We start from the raw sequence: 20349 nt of genomic DNA, 5'->3' as shown, positions 1-20349 counted from the left end.
AAATAATGAAGCAAATGAAAAATTCGCGAGCCTCCTAATGAGCCCCCAGAATAAACCTGACAATCTAATTTTAGATCTCGCGATAGCTGGATTGGAATAGGTGCTTCGAAGAGGAGCAAGGGTAACATCACAAGAGCAAATGTCACAGGCAATTTCCTAAATGGATCAAACACGATAAAGCTAGAAGTATAAAAAAAATCCAATTGTCTAAATATAAAAAACCGCCAATGAAAGTGAAAGATCCATAATTGTAAATAATTTATAATCAGAAGAGGGGGAAACCGCTGCGTCACCCGACACATGACCGACGTGACAAACTTCCCTCCAAATTCCTCGTCCCCTCCTTTCATTTCCAATTGTTGCTTTTCAATAACAAGAAATCATCAATTAATAGATAACGACGGCCGGTGACAATTACTTCCATACGCTAATGCAATTAAATTCACTTCCTCCGGCAGTTACTTTTATTGGCGACTTGATGATTCTCTTGACCACTGAATCGCATCTCGTTGAGTCCCATTACCTGTCACGAATGGCTTCGAAGGAAAAATAAATAAAAAATCGACGGAGAAGCTCTTCGCCCCAAAACAAAGCGCTAACAAAAACCAAAAACCAAAATAGAGAAGACCGAAAAACCCCAAAAATCGTGACGTCAACATATCGAGAGAAAAACTGGTAAGAATCGATTGATCGATTAAGTCACAATTTTTATTAGCCACTGAAGAATTTATAAAGCAATTGCATTGATCTACCAATATATTTACCATCTTTATGATAAAAGTGGATGACATAGAGTGTGTTGTTATTCAGTAACCATAGCAATTTGTTAAAGCACACGAGGAGCTTTCGACGATACAAGACAATACGATAAAGCGAGAGGGTGGACAGAAGCCCGCGGTGTTTGAGTATCGTGTGTGACATACGATATACATACTATTGTCTGTTAAATTGTCAACATTACCTTTGCCGAGGGACCGACGAATCCAGTCGTATGGCAACGACACGACGAGAACGTCTCAAACCCAAGTGCTTTTCGGTGATCATTAAATTTTGAGATAAAATGCATGACACGTCATGAGACATGTCACGATGTGCGAAATCATTGTGTTCAACTACTGCTATGAATATTGCATTTGACTGTCTCATCGGAGAGGAAGTGATTCGATTATAGAATCGGTATTTGCAACAATGGCGATGTTTGATTGATTGATCGTTTGAGGTGTATCAACCTTCTGCAATGCAACCTTGAGCACCTGCTAACATTTTGATTGGCACAAAAGTCGGTGCATACGTATGAAACATTGAAGTAGACAATGTCGGTGTCTATTTTAATGTCATCGCTTAGATAGAGCCCCTATCGGCAGTTTATTGGATTCCCCCAAGGGGGAGGAAATAAACCTACCTCCTGTCTATGGACGTTTTCTGTGAAATATATAAAAAAAAAAAATCAGTGGAACTTTAGTTAACGAAATAATTATGACGACTGAAAAATTCACTTATTTAATGCAGTGAGTGGATAATATTGTTGGGAAAGTTCAAGTGAATAAGGGAAGAATCAAGGTCGTGGGAAGAGCCGCTCGGTCTTATACCTCAGCTTATTTTTTCATAAATAATTTAGAATTCCAGGGGAAGGGGGAATATCTGCTCCTACGTAACAATATTCCCTTCTTGATTTTTTCTTTAACCTCTTGGTTATACACCATTGATCGATGTCGGTTACACACGACGAAGGATTCGACGAGAGTGTCGTCGCGAGGGAGGACAACGTCCTTCGCTTGCAGTTGGCGTTACCGGTTATACGTAATGAGTCACTGCTACCACCGTCGCCCGGACACCTACCTGGATGCAGTCCAAGTTATTTCACGTGCAGTTCGCCGTTTCCATTCAAAGAGAATATCACCGATGACAAGCTCCTGCACGAGAACGAGATTCAGGTATTTATGGAGGGCTATCCGTGGGTAAATTTCGATTCCTTTAGGCCCGGGGTTTGGTAGCTGGCTCCGGAAGTAGTTTGTCGCAGATTATCAGAATGAGTAGAAGCAATTTCCATTGTAGCTCGTCCTCCCGATTTTAGTCATTCTTGGGGTACAACAATGGTAGGTTCGAAATTCATGAGTTTAAATTCAAGGGCAGTATGTGCTGCAAGTTTATATTTATTGTTGTAGGAACCATTTCACCAGTTGTTTACTTACAATAAATTTAAGATTAAATTTACTCAGTTAGATATTTGAGCATCCGGAAGTCAACGTGATTAATAAAAATGAGAGATTAATAAAAAATAACTCCTGTGACCCTAGAAACTCTTGTAACCCCTGCGACCTTTGCGAACATAGCGACCCTTGCTCTTCTTGTTTTTTCACCCCTCTGACCTTTTGTGATCAGGACGATCGGGTGTTCTCATGACAACCCTTTCCACCTTTTGTATCTTCATTTTTTTTACCCTTGTAATATGTTGTCATCATTGTACCCCCTGCGACCCTTTTGATTTTTTGACCTTTGAGACCCTAGTGAAGAAATATTAAAAATAAATATTTTTTCAAATGAATCACCATTCACGATTATTTGAAAGAAGCCTTTGTTCCCCCTAAATTTAGCAAACGCACAGCCGTCGTCCAAGCACCAGTTTTCTCCCCCGAATAGTCGAACCAGGGGGTAGCCCATCGAAATCCCAATTAAGTGATTTGGTACGTTCGATTGAAACACCTGACGTTTCGCTCGCATCAACTTCTGGCTCTCGGAGCACCACTCCACGTCGATCATCCACTGAGGACGACGTAGTTGTGGGACCACTCCGAGACGAAATGCCTCTGGATGTAGCGAAACTCGAGGCTGGACTGGAGGCTGCCAATATCGTGGGGAGAGAAATTTTGTATCAACCGGAGAAAAATGGATTGAGACGGCAGGACGATAAGGGAGTGAGTCCAAGGCCTAAGAAGACTTCCACTGCAGCTATTTATCCAATCGCTTCTGGACTCGTTGCCGTTCGCGATGCATTTGGTGAGTCCTTTTGCATTACCATTATCAATGAAAATTTCATCAATTATTGTTGTCCAGAAAAATACAATCTCTTGGATTCCTGGCTCTTTCTGCAATCCTCTGTTTCTCGCTTGACATCCAATCAAATTGTCCAGTGACCTCCTCAATTACTAGCCCCTCGTAATTTCTCCCAATTCATCAATTGAAATTCTAATTTTATTTCTAAAAAAAGATTGCGGCGGTTCATTAAATTGAAAAACTCCCCCAGCACTTTCCGTGTGGAATTGGTGTTGGGGCGATAATGTACACTAGTCACGCAACATGTCCTCTTTTCCAGTCATCCCTAAACTCAATTGTGAATAAAAAAAATCATACCAATTGCATCGGCATGCATGCCAATAATACAGTCAAAGCAATGATCCTTTTTTTTGTTGTAAAAAAACCACAAGTCGCATTGCGTAATAGATAGCGGCAGAAACATCCCCATTACATCGATTTCCGGTAAACGAGAGAATGAACATATGGGAAATAAATAGAGAGGGAGGGTCTTTGAAATGTTTTTATTTGAACGATTGCCTCGGATGATCATTTCACTGTCACAAAGTTTACCTCTTAATAATGCATCATCAGAATCCAGAAGTGAGGAAGCATAAGATATTTGCACGCCTCAAGAGCAAACATTGTTTTACTCTAATTGCTATTGAATACAAAAAATTTGAAATTTTCTCCTCCGAATGGAAGCATTTATGATTCTTGAATTTTTGCGTTCTGTAATTTGTTAAATAAATTCCATCTTTCCGGTGTAATTTTCGAGAAAGTAAAAATAATAATTTCTCTAGATTTCTGGCAATTGCAATTATTCCCGCTGGATTCTGATGATTTATCGACTTTAAGAAGTCACTGGAAAAATTCCAGAAACGAATTCACTTTTGTCATCAAGATGGTGATGTCGAACAAAATGTTATCATTTGCTGACATGGTATATGTCCGCTGTCTCCTGTTTGTTTAAATTATTCGTAAAAGGGTTTTCGACTTTTATTCAGGTCCAAAATTAACACCAGCGATATCAGCAGCGAATTCTCTTCCTGAGAGTCCACCAGCTGAGGACGACACATTCAACACTGACGATTCATCTAAACCAACGAATAAACAGAATGGAGTTGCTGGAGATGGAGGCGACAGTGAAAGTGATCCCGAAACTCTATTCTTCAGGTGAACGATTACTGGCGTCATTACTTTGTATAAATTATTCAAAGGAATAGAAAGTGTAGATGAACACGCACTAAACACAATTTGTCGCACTTCCACGATTAGATGAGTTTCGACAGTGAGTTGCCTGTTATTGTTGTCACGCGATTTTAGGACAATGTTGTCATGTTAATGTGACTATTATAATCTAGAGACACGTGTTTCATCAAAAAATGGAGATATATCGGTGCTTTTGTTCAATTGTGCTAGAAATACCATTCGGAAGAATTTATTTATCACATGTTATGTTGAAATGAATAGAATATTTTTGGCAACTCGATAGCGTGTCGAGAGTAATAGTAAATGTGATAATCCTATGGGCCTAGGTGCATCGAAACGCCTCATTCCTGACCTTTATGGTTCCGAAATAGAGTTCGACAAAGACTAATACCGAAAATGTCTAAAAATATGAGTGATTAATAATTGAGTCAATCAGCTGATTTTCCACTAACTGGAACGAGGGCACTGTGGGGGCGATCTGTAAAAAGCTAGTGCACCACTATAAATTCATCTATCAATAATCCATGCACCCCAACTAGAACTCACCGATTCCAAGTAATTTTTTCTTACTTCTTTCTTTTAACAATTACCCTCAGGGACGGACGACGGCGCATTGACATGGTTCTGGTTTATCAGGAGGAGACAGAAGGGGTAATGACTGAAATTGAATCCAAACGAAGAGAACAGAGGAGAATTTTCCAAGAGAATTTGCTCAAGGAGGGACTGCAAATGGAATTGGAACCCAAAGAGAATTCGTTCGATGGAAAAACCTACTTCTTGAAAATTCACATACCCTGGAAAATTAAAGTGCAATATGCTGAAGTTATGAACCTGAAACTACTGACTAAAAGATTTATAACAATCAGCGTTAAGGCGTGGGTAAGGACTATGTTATCAGAATTAAAAACTTGGAGAAACTATGAATTTCCCATGAATTACTTCATGTCAAATGAGTTGACGGCTCACCCCCCTCCTTTGGCAATTGATTTTAATTGGTTTCTGTCATTGAGAGCTAGAACGTGGGAGAAATCTTTCTGAACTAAAATACCTCGTGTACGTTTTTTTAAAAGGGAGACGATGGCACGAAAATAAAGAAAAAATTTTGGGAGAAGTGGACATCCTTTGTGAACTTCCTTCAAAAATTTCACATGTGGGACACAAGCCTCTACCCGGAAGAGCCCAACTTTTACGCAACTCACGATTCCGGTGATAGGGAGGAGAGGTAGGAAAATCAAATACTATAAATAAATAAAGACACCAACGGATTTCTTTGTTGATCCCACTTGCACGTGATTCAACAGAGGCCCAAGGCTGAAACTAATTTGTAGAATTTATTTCAAGCCCTCAATCGTGACCTTTAGCCTCTATAGACACTTGTGAATAATCCATCCCCTTTTTTCATTCATTTATAAATGCGAGTGCTTTTCATGTAGACAGAAATGAGAGTTTCTCAACAATTGTATACTAATGTACGAATACTGTACATCACTGGATGGCTAATCGATGAACGACAGCTACATACTCATTTTTACCCCTCAGATTCCTCGTGAAGGATAGGGAGACGGCGTATACTCCAGCCCAAAGGTCGTTAATCGTTTATCAGATTTTAATGCGAGCCAGGTACGATGAGACACACGAAAAAGCGGGAATTAGACGATTAATTGCTGATGGATCTTATATAGACTGTTTTTGTCTCCACGAGGGTCCGTACAATCGGCCGGGGCCCGATGGTGTCCCCCTTGATCGGCATTTACTCTACTTGATTTGGGCGCGGCCCTCTCAATGGTAAGGGCATTTAAAATAGAAACGGCTTTCGACTAATTTATTCTAATCGATTAAACGACTTCCGACAAATAAAACAGTAATAACAGCGATTGTATAGAATACTTGAAGTGCTTGTTTTGGTGGTAATCGTTATTGATTGCCACCCGCACTGTCACTATTGAATTCCTATTAAACTTTCTATTTGTTGTCGAGCAATTCTATTGACAACCTTCGGGAATTGTCTGCGGAGTTTTTCCAACGGAGAAAGGTTTAAAGAGGATTATTGCGATGATAAAATCAATAGCATTTGATTCTCAAGTGTTCTATTGATTACTCCATTACTATTGAGACGTGACAGCTAAACATGTAAAAATCAAATTTTCTTTTGGATGAAGTTGAATGTATTGCAAAATTCTGGTTTCACTCACGAGAACTTAAATCATTTGTTAAATTTTGTTAAATCTTTTTTGATGGCTGATCATTCCGAAATATTGTTTATAAAAATTCTCATAAAAATAGAGAGCCCTTGTCACGCTATAGTAAACACATGAAAAAACTGGAAATCCAATATACCATTGGACTTTGCAGGTACAAAAAGCAGCCCCTCTGGCTAATTCGCCGTTACTTCGGTGAAAAAGTAGCCCTCTACTACGCCTGGTTGGGTTTTTACACCCGATCCCTCTATCTCCCAGCAATAGTCGGTCTTCTGTGTTTTGTCTACGGCCTGAGCACAATGGAGAGCGCCGACAATACTCCCAGCCAAGAAATCTGTGATCCCGAGAAGGCAGGGAATATCACCCTCTGCCCTCTGTGCGACAAAGCCTGTTCATACAGAAGGCTCAAGGAATCCTGTCTCTTCTCACGTCTCACCTACCTCTTTGACAATCCCGCCACAGTGTTCTTTGCTATCTTCATGTCCTTCTGGGCGACGAGTTTCCTCGAGCTCTGGAAGCGACGACAGGCAGTAATTGTCTGGGAGTGGGACTTGCAGAATGTCGATGGGGACGAGGAGCCTAGGCCAGAGTTCGAAACGTCTGTCAAAACCTTCCGGATAAATCCCGTCACCAGGGAGAGGGAGGCCTACATGCCAGCTTACTCCAGGATCTGGCGATACTGCGTCACAGGATCCCTCGTAGTCTTCATGATATTTGTCGTTCTGGGAGCTGTCCTGGGGACCATCATCTACAGAATTTCACTCGTCGCTGTTTTCTACTCGGGTGGTGGTTTTTTCTTTGAAAAACACGCGAAAATCTTCACCTCCATGACAGCTGCACTCATCAACTTGATAATTATTATGATTCTCACGAGGATTTACCAGAGACTGGCGAAGTGGATGGTGAATATGGAGAATCCAAGAACTCAAACGGAATACGAGGACTCTTTCACATTCAAAATCTTCTTCTTCGAATTCGTTAATTTCTACTCTTCCCTGATCTACATCGCATTTTTCAAGGGAAGGTTTTATGCCCATCCCGGTGATACTGATGCGAGATCCTCCGAATTCTTGAGAATAAAAACCGACGTTTGCGATCCTGCTGGCTGCCTCTCGGAATTGTGTATCCAGCTCGCTATTATCATGGTTGGTAAACAGTGTTTCAATAATTTCATGGAAATTCTCTCACCGAAGATGGTGAACTGGTGGAGGAAGAGGACTCATGTTGCTGCAACCAAGGATCACGAGAGGCCTTACACCTACTGGGAACAGGATTATCAGCTCCAGGATCCTGGACGATTGGCCCTCTTCGATGAGTACCTGGAGATGATCCTGCAGTATGGTTTTGTCACACTCTTTGTAGCTGCATTTCCCTTGGCACCGCTGTTCGCACTGTTGAACAACATCGGGGAAATCCGACTGGACGCCTACAAGATGGTGAAGGAAGCGCGAAGACCACTCGCTGAGAGGGTCGAGGACATTGGTGCATGGTACGGCATATTGAAGGGCGTTACTTATGCCGCTGTTGTATCAAATGCTTTTGTCATCTCTTATACCTCGGATTTTATACCTCGAAGTGTTTATACTTATGTCTATTCCCGTACTGGGGATCTCCAGGGATACATAGATCATTCTTTGTCGGAATTCAATACCTCTCACTATACGGAGGACATGATCAGCGACAGGAATGGTCCACCCACATGCCAATACAGGGGCTACAGGAATGGGCCTGATCACAGTGAGCCTTATGGACTCAGTCCCCATTATTGGCATGTGTTTGCGTCTAGATTAGTTTTCGTGGTGTGCTTTGAGCACATGGTCTTCGCACTGACTGGACTCATGAGTTATGTCATACCAGAGACACCCTCCGCTGTGTCCACTCAGCTTGCGAGAGAAAAGCTTCTGGCTCAAGAGGCCAAGTATGAGAAGGGGTTGAAGGGGAGAGAGGATGAGGATGAATTGCTGGCAGTACTCAAGGAAGCTGGGACATTTGGGAGACCTGGGGCTCGGCGCGGCAGCTGGGCAAGGCGTTTCTCCAAACTCAGTGATACACTGGATGCACATATTGATGTGGGGGTCAGGCAACAAAGGGCTAGTGATGCATCTACTGTGTGGGAGCCGTCCCCCCATATTTTATGAATTGGGGGGAGAGGAGTGATGCAAACTGCTGCCAAAATATGTTAGACAATTAAAACTTGCCGTACGTAATTATTTGATAGAAGAAAATATTGGATTTCTATTGAACTTTGATTAATCCTTGGAGTTTATCTCGGAATTGAAGGTAAAATTTTGTTACAACTTTTTCTATTGACATATTTTTATTCTACAGAGAAATAATCTTCAACGAAATTTCTCTGTATTTCCTAGCGTCGGGGATGTTGATCAAAGAATTATTGAAAACTGTAATTGCCTTAGCTCTAGTTAAGAAAATTGCTAGGGATTTTCCAGACGAATATAATTTCATTTTTTAAATAACAAAAAAATCAATAGAATTTTCAAACGAATTCACTAAATTTTTCTGTGAAATTTTTTCGTGCATGCTGTTGTTTAAGACTGCTGTGGAGTGATGACAAATTTAAAGTACTAGTCATGAGAGGAGGTGCAAGGGATCGTTTGATAGCCTTCCTATGGGAGCCGAGCTAATATCCCCGTACAAATGAAAATTCGTTACACGTATGAGTTTTCTACCTTCATTTTAATTTTCAATTGTAATCAGGAATTCTGTTCTGAGAGATGAGATAATTAAGTATTATTTTTTTTAATGAGGACTGACAAGATCCACTCGCATACACCCCCGAACTATTACTATTCTATTCACCCCTGTTGCATTTAACTATTTATAAATGAATTACTGAAAATTGCGGGAGTAATACAATACATGAGATAATTAGTGTGTATTTTGTGTGCTGTGCCCAATGGTAGAAGTAATGATTCTCCGAATGAATTTTTAGCAACTCGTTATGATACACGATTAAACTTTTATTATGGTTTCGTTTTCACTTTGATTGCTGTATAGACAACTGATATTAGTTCAATTATACAATATTTACAATAAATCATAAAATTTACATATCTATTTTCCTTTATGGTTCAGTAACTTTGATGAGTTGATCAGTTTCATTGATTATTTATAGTCTCTCCGGGTAGGTTGATGGGGTGATAGTTGATAAATAAGTTGATCGACATTGAGTACTCCGCAATATCATTTTTCGTTCATTTTATTATATCATTACTTCCTCAAATAATTTCAATCGTTCATGACTGTTCCTTTGTATCGACAATTATTACAATAAAAACTATTCGATATTGTTATATTCAATAATATGATACATTTTCATTATCATTCATCTCTCTATAGTTGATTTCTCTGAATCCAATCAATATGGATAAGTCATTTCTGGTTGTAAATTTTAATAATTATTTTAAACTTAATTTTGCATCAACTTCCACTGAACAATAAACACATCAATCTCGTCCATCCATCATTCAACATTGATTAGTCACTAAAAACGTCTAGTTTACAGTAACATACATACCCATTCAAAATTGTGTATCACAGTTTTATTGGGGACAGGGACTTGTAGGAATTTATTTCAGAAGGAATTTTTTATTAAATTTTTTTTGGCTAATATCGTTAATTTTTAATTGTTTGACGCACAAGTCATCATTCCAATTTGCATTTCATATTTTACAATTATTTTTTCATTATAATGCATTAAATAATTAAAATTTCACCTCTTCGTTTGTTCAATAAAATATAGTACATTTACCTTCTTTACATCCGAATATCATTCTGGCTTATTTATGCATTTGTGTGCCATTCATATTTATCATTCAACATTAACTTTATGTTTTCGTCTGTGATTATGGACATTGTTCTACTTAATGCTAGTCTATCTAAAATGTTTGTGTTTTGCCACTCAATGTGTTTTTCACTTCGGTTTTCTCTCTCAAAAAATTTCTAAAAATATATTGTACAAGTTGCAACAGTCAAAATAAAGATTTGTTATTTTTCGTCAGAAAATAATAAAATCAACCATACAAAACAAACCGAAATGAAAGTCTCAGGAGTTTATGGAGATTAACTAATATGTAGTTTATTAGCGGAATGTAGCCTTCATCGTATCATTTACCGGGGATGTTAGGATTAAAATATTTCAATTTTCATTTTCAATTTATGGAAGATTCTCATTGTGCGCTGGTTATCAACATGTATATCTGAATGTTTTCTTTTTTCCTCCACATAAAAACGAAATTCTATGTACAACTTATTTATACTTATTTATATTATACAGATTGGAGGAAAATGGTATACAAATTGTGGTATTTACGTATACTAAGTTCCTGCATACTCCAGATATTACCACAATCAGGTTAGATGAATAATAAGTGGATGATTAATCTAACTGGGGCCAGATGGAGCATTGAAATTGAACATTGTCGTTGGAGGACGTCCAGTCAGGGGTTTTGGGGGTAGCTTGGGTGTAACAGACCCATTTGGTTGATTCTGAGGAAGTTTAGTAGGACTGGGTCCATTGAAAGACATGTAACGCTTCCCATGAGTTGCACTTGTGCTCGTTCCCTCAAGATTTGAGTTTCTTCTTGCTAATAGCGCTGATGTACTGGGATTCAGAGAACTGGAAAGTCTTGGTGGTAATGTAATTGGTGGAAGATCTCTTCTGGGTGGCAGTGGAGGTGGTGAGGAAGCTCCTTCCCTTGGTGGAAGCATTGGAGCATTGGGCGCCTGTCTGGCTTGATGAGGTGATTCACTGATTGAACTCTCTCGCCTCCTGTGATATCTAGGAGGTAGTGGAGGGGGTGGTTTACTGGGAGACGCATGACTTGGTGAGGGGGGAAGTGGTAGAGGTGCTCCGGGACTACCAGACGACGAGGAAAGTCCTGTGAGAGCACCCATCACTCCAATTGTACCAGAGTTGAAGCCAAAATGAGTTGCCTGCGGCTGTTGATGATACGCCGAAGGCAGATGGCCAGGGGAACCGAGTTGTGGGCTGTTGCCTGGAGATCCTAGAGACAATCCTGACATACTCAGAGGCCCTGGTGAGCCTGGGGCTGCCCCGGAAGTGCCACTGCCTAAAAGCACTGGTGCAAATACACTGTGATCACCAATGTGTGCAGAACTCTGGATTGTGTGAGGGCTTTCTGGTAACTCTGGATGCACCTCAGGCGTTGGGTCGTGCAGTCTAACACTGGAGGCCACCGCTTGGAGAGGAGCTGGCAATTTTCCACTCAAGGATCTTGGTTTTAGCCCTGGAGACTTTAAATTTAAGTCTGGCCACTTTCTTGGGGCTCTCAGAGGTTGTCTGCAACCCCTCGGCTCCAACTCGAGACTCTTCTCGTATAAGTAAGTACTTATGTCTGCTTCACTCATATTCGCATCGAATGGACACAAATTTTCAATGAAATGTCGTATTCTTGGCTCAACTGAGAGGCAATAGGGCTGATTCTGGTATTGTTGGATTTCACCTGTTATTTCAGCTACTTTCCTTCGTTTACTAAAGTTTATTAACTCTGGACTATTTGGCAAATAGTCCGAGTTTCCTGTTTCTATATGAAGAATATTAGTCAGGTACATTCCGAAGAAGGGCACGCAGGGGGGATTTATAGATCGAAGTTTCTCTTGATATTTGCGGAAGTGGTCGCTATTCAATTCACGTGCCTCTTCCAGGACTTTTGCTTGACGCTCAGAGAGCCGTTGAAATGTGTGCTTCAGACGAAATACCGCTGCTGAACCCATAGCGGAAACGATCGCTAACACCCCATTGAAATTATTGAGCTCTTGCAGCACCATCATCACTTCAACAGCTCGAGCAACGATTGCTGCACGCTCTTCGATATTCTCAGTTTCTAAAATTGTTTTTTCAAGCCATCGTGTGAAATTCGTCGTGTGCTTTATCATTCTCAAGAGATTTGGAGAATTCTTATCTTTGTCTTTTTTCGTCCAGGCTTCACCCACTAGTTCTGACGATTTCACTGTTCTGTATAATTCGAATTCAAGGAGTGTCAATTGTCTCGCTAATTCGATTGGATGTAATGTGAGAATTCCCCATTCCTCCTCGGGAACTTTGAGATGCCACTCGATCGGTGGTGGGGATTTTTCAAAACTGAAGGTAATGGGCCTCTGTTCAGATGGCTCGGACTTCCTCTGGACTATTTTAATTACCGAATCAACCCACTTTCTCATGGATTTACCACCGATTGTATCCAGAAAGCTGTGGAGTCGCTCCAGTAAATTTTTGTCCCTCTCGAAATCGTAAAAATGGTGATCTACCCAATGCCTCAAAACATTGAGAACTCGAAATTGCACCGGTTGGCAGAATTCTTTTCTATATCGTTTGAAGTCTTCTCTGGCAAAGGCTTTACATGAAGCGGGTTTCTCCTCATCGCCGTATACCAATCCTGGCTCTGGTATTTCAAATCTCTGCATGAGTAGTGTAAGCAACTCTTGGGGTGAGCAAAAACTCCTATAAGTAGTAAGGAATGTCCGTACAAATGCCGGATCGGCATAAATATGATAAGTGAGTCTCTCCACTAATTTAACAAGTGTAGCACCTTTGATCAAAGGTACGCCCCCATTTTCTCGAGCCTCCAGAACAATATTCGCTGGTGAATCTTGTTCAGCAAATTTGTACACCTCTAGAGGAGGCAATCTTAGTGGATGTTTCCTCTCCTCGTCCAGCAATATACTGTCCAGTGTTCTCTCTAACATGCTTTTGGTATTGAGCATAACGAGATCGGCCATCCAACTGTTTTTATCTTCAACAGATTTGGCGACGAGTGTGACATTAGGATGATCCCTGGGTGCAATTTCAAAGGCATTTTTCAACTCATCAGTGTCCTCACGATCAATTATATCGACTTTTCTTATGAAAAAACGCTCCTTGAGCCTGAGCTCAACAGGATGAGCTTGCCCACCACCAACTCCTACCGCAGCAACCGAAACACTCACCCTCTTTCCACCAGAGGGCTTACAGAGCACCAATAAACCATCAAAGAGCAAGGCTCTCCTGTCGGTCAAACGTCTGCCATTGCTCCCCACTTTTCCCAACATATCTTCGCGAATAAACTCATTACAGCACTGACCAATGTCCCTCTGATCCCATCCATCAACTGTTTTCTGTAGTTCACTGGTTTTCTCCAGAGCTGCATGCCTTCTAGCGCGACTCTGCATTCTCAAGCCAGTATCTTTCCTCGGCAAACTGGCAACAGACTGGAGTAATTCCATTTGCAATGGCCTCAGAAGACCCTGCACTTGCTCTAAGGTTTCCTCATCCTCAGTGTTTGGTGTTCTCTTCTGTAATACTTTAATGTAATCAAAGTACAAAAAACAGTGCCATATTGGTTGCCATAGGAGCTTTGGGAGGTAATATTTAACAGCCTCCTTGAAGCCATGACCTGCTGCTCGCAGGGCCGCATTAGCTTCGGGTCTCGAGAGTAATCTCGTTAGAATTTCCCTACTTTCCGGACTATGCATGTCTCTGGCGTATTTCATGTAAACATCGAATTCAGCTGCCTCAGCTAGCTCCTCGAAGCACGAGCCCACTGTTGGTATTTGTTTCTCTTCAGTTATCTCTACCATGTCCTCTAAGCTACCGAGAAGTGTCACTGTCACTTCATAAATATCCATTATATTACTGAACAATCCCTCTAACTCGACCTTGTCCTGTGCAAGTTTTGCTATTTCTTCTCGAAAGACTTTTATTATCATGTGGAGATCGCGAAGGTAGTGACGTTCGTCGTGAATGAGATCGCGTACGGATTCTTCGTACGTTTGGGATACAACAGCACCCAGGGTACTCTGGGGCCCCTCGGTTGCATCGTCCTGATAGAACATGTCCATCAATACCTGTTGGGAGACAACAATCGGACATTCATCGGTAATTTATCTTAGTTTTATTTCACTAGGGCGATCGTTCGGGTACCCCTTGCGGTTTTTTTATGTCACTCTCTGGAGAGACTCGAAATACGAAATGGAAAACTGAATTAATCAGGATAAATTTTATTCGATGATTTCGGAAATATTCGATAAGAGCAGAAATTTTCTAGAATTTAATCTCTGCCCAGAAATTAATGTGCTGGTTATATGTAAATATTAGTACAAAGATTGTTTAAATATTCGTTTCGAGTCTTTCGAAAGGACGGTACGTCGAAAACGCCGTAACGGGTGATCTGAAGACCTGTGACCCTATTGTCTGACATACGAAAAATTTTTGTGGAGCACCTAATGTATTCTCTAAACAATTCTATTGAATTCATAGTGAATTTCCCATTTTAGGAAAAGCTCATTGCGAATTTCGCAGCTTACCTGCGTGTTTTTCCAGTAGAAATGTTGGATGAAAAAAATTCTACATAAAAAATTTTTCGTAAGTGCTGTTGTTCAAATATTTTGACAATTTTAATTACGAAACGATCTACGCCTTTGATGCAGTGATGAGTGGCTCTTTTTTTTTCAAGTGATGATGATTGATCATGGCATTATGGTATGGACCAATTTATTACTGATGATTTCAGTTAGTAAGCGATGAATTATGATAATGGGATTTGGACGGACGCAAGTACATACCACCTGCAACTGCACGAAGAACGAGCATGGGTTGGTGTTGTTATATGTTAGTGGAAAGCATGTAATCAAGCAGAGAACATATGCAGCCACCAATTAGCACGTCGATTCTATTTTTCTAGCGTTTAACCGATTGGGATCTGTCATTTTGTGGGAACAAAATAGGATTATATCTCTAGTTCGTTTCTATATTCTCGCTGATTTTTGAATGTGCCTATTATCAACTAAAGCCATGATTTACAATAAACAATTTAAACATTAATCTCACTAAGAGCTTAGTGTTTAGTTGTCTTCCATTTTCATTGAAATAAATGTGCAGCAATTTAAAAATAAAAGCAAGCTAAAAACCATATTTTTAAAAAACCCTGCTCCTCTTAATTACTGTGTAATTTATAGTAATTTAAAAGGAAAAATAGATCTTTGTCAACAATCCAATGAGTCAAACGAATAACCCTCCCATAAATTTTCCCATCTACCTGAAGTACGAAAAGTTCAACTCATATCTGTGGATTTTTTTTCATGAAACACTTGTAGCCGATATTATAATTCTTTGATACCTATTGAAAATCATTCCAACTAGATATTACAGTGCACAACCGTTAGAAGGAGCAGGCTTTTTCATACCAATGCAGGCAGTTTGAAAAATAATTCAATTAAAACTCATATTGTAATTCAAAGTTATTGAATTTTAACAAAGAGGAAATTCGTTTACCATATCTGCGTACATGGCCACTCTGATGTCCTCGCAGGAGATTTCAACGTGTCGAATATTTTTTACATAATTTCCAGCCAACTGAAAACAACAGATAATTGACAATTCCATTATTTCGATAAAATAACAATCAATACAGTGTAATGACCACATGATCATTCCGGAATAATAATATTGAAACGTGAAAGAATCACTACAATTTTCCTTTCCTGATCCTAGAAGATGCTTATTCACCTTCAAAATATCTGCTGAGATGTACTCAAGCACTCCAACAACAAAGAGACTGACTTGTGAATCAATTTTGTGCTGCAAGACCTCCTGAAAATATAGAAAAACAATTGAAGATAAAGAAAATTAATAGAACTAGAAATCGAGGGATGGAAATTTCTATTCAAGATTCTTGTGTTTCTCGGAGCCATTCCCGCAATACTTTTAAAACTATATCGATGAACTAACGGCCACAAACACTCCTCAATTTTTTTATCAAGCACAATGCCATAATTTCTGTGAATTGACATGAAATATCAAAGAGAAAAAATGACATGAAACATTAGTATTTATATAGTTCAATGGCTTGTACTTGATTTAGTATTAGACAGCAGACTTCTCAAGTTTTAAAGAACTGCAAAATTACTTGGAGGAAAAGAAAAATCGTATATATGAAAACCACCTGCTGGAGAAAAAATAATTCGAGTGGAGATTTGTTTCATTACCTTCTGGAGCAATTGATGAATTTTATCAACAGGTAGAACCAATGGTGACTTTTTCTTTCCCTTTTCCAGTGCATCTCTGGCATCTCTGAGTGCCCACCTGTCGATTGGCGTTGGAAATGTCTTTCTGACTCTCTCTTCGACATCCTGAGGTGTATGAGGTGGTGGATGGCCACACAACATTCCAAGCAGCCTCAGAATGAGGCTCTCCACATAATCCAGGGCATCCTGACGTGCTTCCAAACTAGGGTGCACTTGTTCAAGAACCTGAATTCCAAATAAATTTTCAGAATTTTTGTTTTGTTATTTTTGCGAAGCAATTTTTGTTTGGTTATTTTTGTGCATTCCAAAAACATTTTAAAATCGTAAAGGACAATTGATTATTGGTGTCCGAAGGTTTATCAGTGGGATTTTGGAAAGCCCAATGCATATCGAAGGGATGTAAAGTGAGAATTATTAGAGAAAATCATTAAAAGGCTCAGCAACAATCGATTATTCCCTGGGTTCCTAACCTTTCTCAGAGAATTGACAAAGACTCCCTTCCATTTGGCAGCATTCTCCTCTTTCTGAAAGTCGTAGCCTGACGGCTCGCCCACTACCGACGCCGGAGACGAAAACATATCCACAAAAACAACCAGAATAACGAAAAAAAAAATAAACAAAAAAAAAAGAAACAACGAAATTCACTAAATCGTCAACATTTATCAAAGTTTATGGACAGTTCCTCAGAAAAATGTCCGTCCACAAGGGTGACGGCACGTCTCGTAGGCCTTTATGATAGTGACGATATCACCAACTAGCATCGTCGTTAAATCTATTCTATTCGATAATTAAATTAATAATCACTGGGGGGTGATATTAGTGGACATTTGTCCCACTCTGGCGCTCGAATTGCCCACTCGAGATGACGGATTGTCTTTCATCTTCGCTGAAGTTTAACTTTTTTTTTCCTTCCATATAGAAAATTATTCGGAAGGTATTGTGTCAATTATTTTCTTATGTTCGTTTTATTGAAATTGTCGAGATTTTGCTGAGAGTCTGTTTAGCCCTTTTATTGCTCCACTGCAGCCGTTGATGCGGGACTACAAAACCCACGAGTTTTTGGGTATTTTTTTCGTGTTCACCCTCGTTCAAGTACCATCGTGCACGTACATAAACCGATAAACGAGCAATACTCGGGTTCGCACATCTTACGACGCAAACGTGTTATTTTTCATACTTTTTTATCCCTCCTCCCCCCCCCCACTTTTTTTTTATTTCTCCTCCTCTACCACAGTCGTTTCACATTTTATACTTTGTGTACACAAACAGTTGCACGGAGTTTTATTAATTCTATTTGTTAACATTTGCATGTTTTTGCAATGTTTCGCACACACTTGGAACACTGTCTTTGGACCCGTTGCAGTCGCTGTCTCTTACTCTCACTCGGGTTTGACGATATGTTTTTTTTCTTGGGGGCTTTTTTTTCGCTCGTGCTGGCTGAATTCCCCTTGGGTTCAGGGGGAGGGCAAGTACTGTCGCGCGCGGCAAGGATCGCAAGCTGGTGAACAGGGAGGGAGCCGATAAGTGTAGCTGCGGTTCTCTCATCATCAGCGGGCGGTAAGTTCTCCTCGGCCGCTCATCTTTTTCAAAATTGAATCAACAGCTTTAATACATTTCTGACATTATTTTTTTATGCTGTGTAGAATAATCCATTTTCATTTTAGGAGTCAACAGGAATTTTGCTGTTCTCGGCGCAGGACATTTCCTCGTTTTTTCATTCCATTTTTATTCTTTTCTATAGTCGACCTTTACTACGTAAAAAACATATGATCCAGTCAGCCGTAAATTTTTTAATCAGGTAATTAATTTTTATGTTATTATTTTAATTTCAAATAATTCTGGGCAAACACTTGAGATATTTTCAATCATATGGACGCCATCAAATCCCCATTTCGATAGTTAGTTATTATTTAGAATATTAGTATCTTTCGAAAACAGAATTTTTCTACATTTCATCGATGGTGTATATTAATAATTTCGTTTTTCCATTCTCAATATCGTGATTGAAATCCAGATGCGTAAACTATAATATAAATAATGAAATCATCATAAAATGTCTGGAAAGCTGGGGTCCAATGGTGCTCAAATGACAGCTCTGATGTTCGGCAAGAGAAGTGGAGAATCATTTTAACCAAATAAAAAATGTCCAAAATACCTAGATATCCCTGACTCATAAGAATGAAAAATAAATTTGCCCGCGTGAATCGATAAACTTCACTGCGGGGGTGCTGAAAGCACGTGTGAAAAAAAGGCGTGAAAACAAAAATAGTTGGCGAACCCAAACGTGATCGGGCTGGTTGAGCTGCCATGGGGCGTTATACCAGAGCAATTCTCCCCTCTGGGTTTGTGCATGACAGCTGGCAAGTTCAACATTACGGAATAGATTCGGGATAATACGCGTTGAGAAGTGACGACCGGCGTCGCACATGCGCGTCCCCTCGAGTGAGCCCGTCGGCTCGACCGATTTCGATTTTAGTCATTCCCGGGTTCGGCGAGGTGGAATCGTTGTTCCACGATACAACGCCAATAAAACATACTCACCGACAATTCACCCACCAGTGAATTAACTCATTCCACAATTTGCTGTAACTCTGTGCATCATCGTCGGGGCATAACATTGGCAGACGATCGGAGCAGATCTGGAACCGTAAGTTCGGTGATTTTGTTTCTTTTGATTTTGCCTGATGATTCGCCAATTGCAGTGCTACCCACCACAACAGTGGGGCATTTTTATTTCCATGTTTTATTCTTTTATTTCCCTTTTTGTAGACCCTACGAGACCCTGTGGACTTGGTCGGTCGATATATAACACGCGCAGCGTCCTCTCAACGAAACGCACTCGAGCCAATGTTTTTCACGTTAAATGGACCAATTTAATTATCCAAAAACTCAATTTTAGTTTGATTGTGATTTTACAAGAAAATAATTCCGCTTTATTTTTCAATCGCTGTCAGCCTTGCGCTGTCTTGCCATTCCAGTATTGTTTGTTTAAAGTTTAATTAGGGGAGTAATTTTAATTGAACAATTGCTAAATGCGTCTGCCACGATGTACAATGAATTATTATTGCATTGGATAGCAATTATTTTTGTTATCGTTTTTCGGAAAAAAAAATTCCCCTCGTTTGTGCTCCTCCGCTGGAATTAATGAGCGCTAAATTTATGCCACTTGTAATATATTCTCGTGGTTGATCTTTCAGCACGTGGATACATAAATTTTCTCATGAAACTCTTTAACTCATAACAGAGAACTGGATTACCGATGTTTTTTAGCGGGACTCTCCGGGAGTTTTGAATGATTAATGTTTTTTTTTGTTGTTACAAAATTTGTTTTCGCGGTTCGTTTTCTTTCACCCCACGTTGTCCTACCGTTTTTTATCAAACTAGTAGACGTGGAGTGTTGGATATCCCACGCTCCTGAGGAGACTTTGGAAGGGTGCACTGCTAATAACAGGCAATGATCGAGCATATCAAATAATCTATTCGGCTCCAGCCGCAAGTTTTCAAGAAACATTTCCGAATCCAATCTCAGGATGATGTGTGATAACCACTTAACCACTTAAACGAAGTGTTTTGGAAAAAAAAAATTAAGGATTATCTGACATTGCAGGGGAAGGAGCCAAGTTCGAGCGGAGCCTGAGAGGAATCGCAGTGGGAATGAAGCAGGAGCCCGACGAAGAGGATTATTATTCGGAGGAAGGGAAATCTGACTCACGAGGAAATGTGACGAAACGCAGGTCCCATGCCAGGAGCCTCAGAGCAATGGCCAATCCAAGTGCGGTCTGGGGACACTTTGATCTTTGTACTAATGATCCTTTGAGGGCTCAGTGTCGTCTGTGTGGATCTGTTGTTGTCAGAGGTGGAGCCAATCCCAGGCAATGTGGGACCA

The 20349-nt window shown here is 40.1% G+C and overlaps 2 protein-coding genes across 3 annotated transcripts; one reads left to right on the top strand and one right to left on the bottom strand.

The window, feature by feature from the left end:
- Positions 1–58: 58 nt before the first annotated feature.
- LOC135160127 (anoctamin-5) lies at positions 59–9497 on the top strand. Its single transcript, XM_064116339.1, has 7 exons — positions 59–1934; positions 2595–2997; positions 4020–4188; positions 4821–5103; positions 5295–5446; positions 5764–6009; positions 6577–9497. The coding sequence occupies exons 1-7, from the start codon at positions 1710–1712 to the stop codon at positions 8558–8560; spliced, it is 3462 nt and encodes a 1153-aa protein (XP_063972409.1). The 5' UTR covers positions 59–1709; the 3' UTR covers positions 8561–9497.
- Positions 9498–9606: 109 nt separating this feature from the next.
- On the bottom strand, positions 9607–17922 carry Sos (Son of sevenless). 2 transcript variants are annotated; one of them, XM_064116282.1, is made up of 5 exons: positions 16934–17922; positions 16425–16688; positions 15946–16029; positions 15712–15792; positions 9607–14285 (listed from the first exon to the last, which is right to left on the bottom strand). In XM_064116282.1, exons 1-5 carry the CDS (start codon positions 17039–17041, stop codon positions 10824–10826), a joined length of 3999 nt encoding a protein of 1332 aa, XP_063972352.1. In that variant the 5' UTR covers positions 17042–17922; the 3' UTR covers positions 9607–10823. The 2 variants fall into 2 exon arrangements, with proteins under 2 accessions (XP_063972352.1, XP_063972358.1); XM_064116288.1 differs by lacking the exons at positions 15712–15792; positions 15946–16029; positions 16425–16688; positions 16934–17922 and adding an exon at positions 15003–15705.
- Between the last annotated feature and the right edge of the window lie 2427 nt (positions 17923–20349).

Source organism: Diachasmimorpha longicaudata, chromosome 1, assembly GCF_034640455.1.
Source record: "Diachasmimorpha longicaudata isolate KC_UGA_2023 chromosome 1, iyDiaLong2, whole genome shotgun sequence".
Taxonomy (NCBI): domain Eukaryota; kingdom Metazoa; phylum Arthropoda; class Insecta; order Hymenoptera; family Braconidae; genus Diachasmimorpha; species Diachasmimorpha longicaudata.
Note: the sequence above shows the minus strand (reverse complement) of the source record. Positions and strands in the feature narration are given on the sequence as shown.

Excerpts from the sequence above, each read along its gene's own strand:
- LOC135160127 (XM_064116339.1), top strand. The coding sequence starts at position 1,710 with ATGTCGGTTACACACGACGAAGGATTCGACGAGAGTGTCGTCGCGAGG. Across the intron at positions 1,935-2,594 it reads TGCACGAGAACGAGATTCAG|CAAACGCACAGCCGTCGTCC; the intron begins GTATTTATGGAG and ends CCCTAAATTTAG. Across the intron at positions 2,998-4,019 it reads TGCCGTTCGCGATGCATTTG|GTCCAAAATTAACACCAGCG; the intron begins GTGAGTCCTTTT and ends ACTTTTATTCAG.
- Sos (XM_064116282.1), bottom strand. The coding sequence starts at position 17,041 with ATGTTTTCGTCTCCGGCGTCGGTAGTGGGCGAGCCGTCAGGCTACGAC. Across the intron at positions 15,793-15,945 it reads TCTCAGCAGATATTTTGAAG|TTGGCTGGAAATTATGTAAA; the intron begins GTGAATAAGCAT and ends TGTTGTTTTCAG. Across the intron at positions 14,286-15,711 it reads TGGCCATGTACGCAGATATG|GTATTGATGGACATGTTCTA; the intron begins GTAAACGAATTT and ends GTCTCCCAACAG.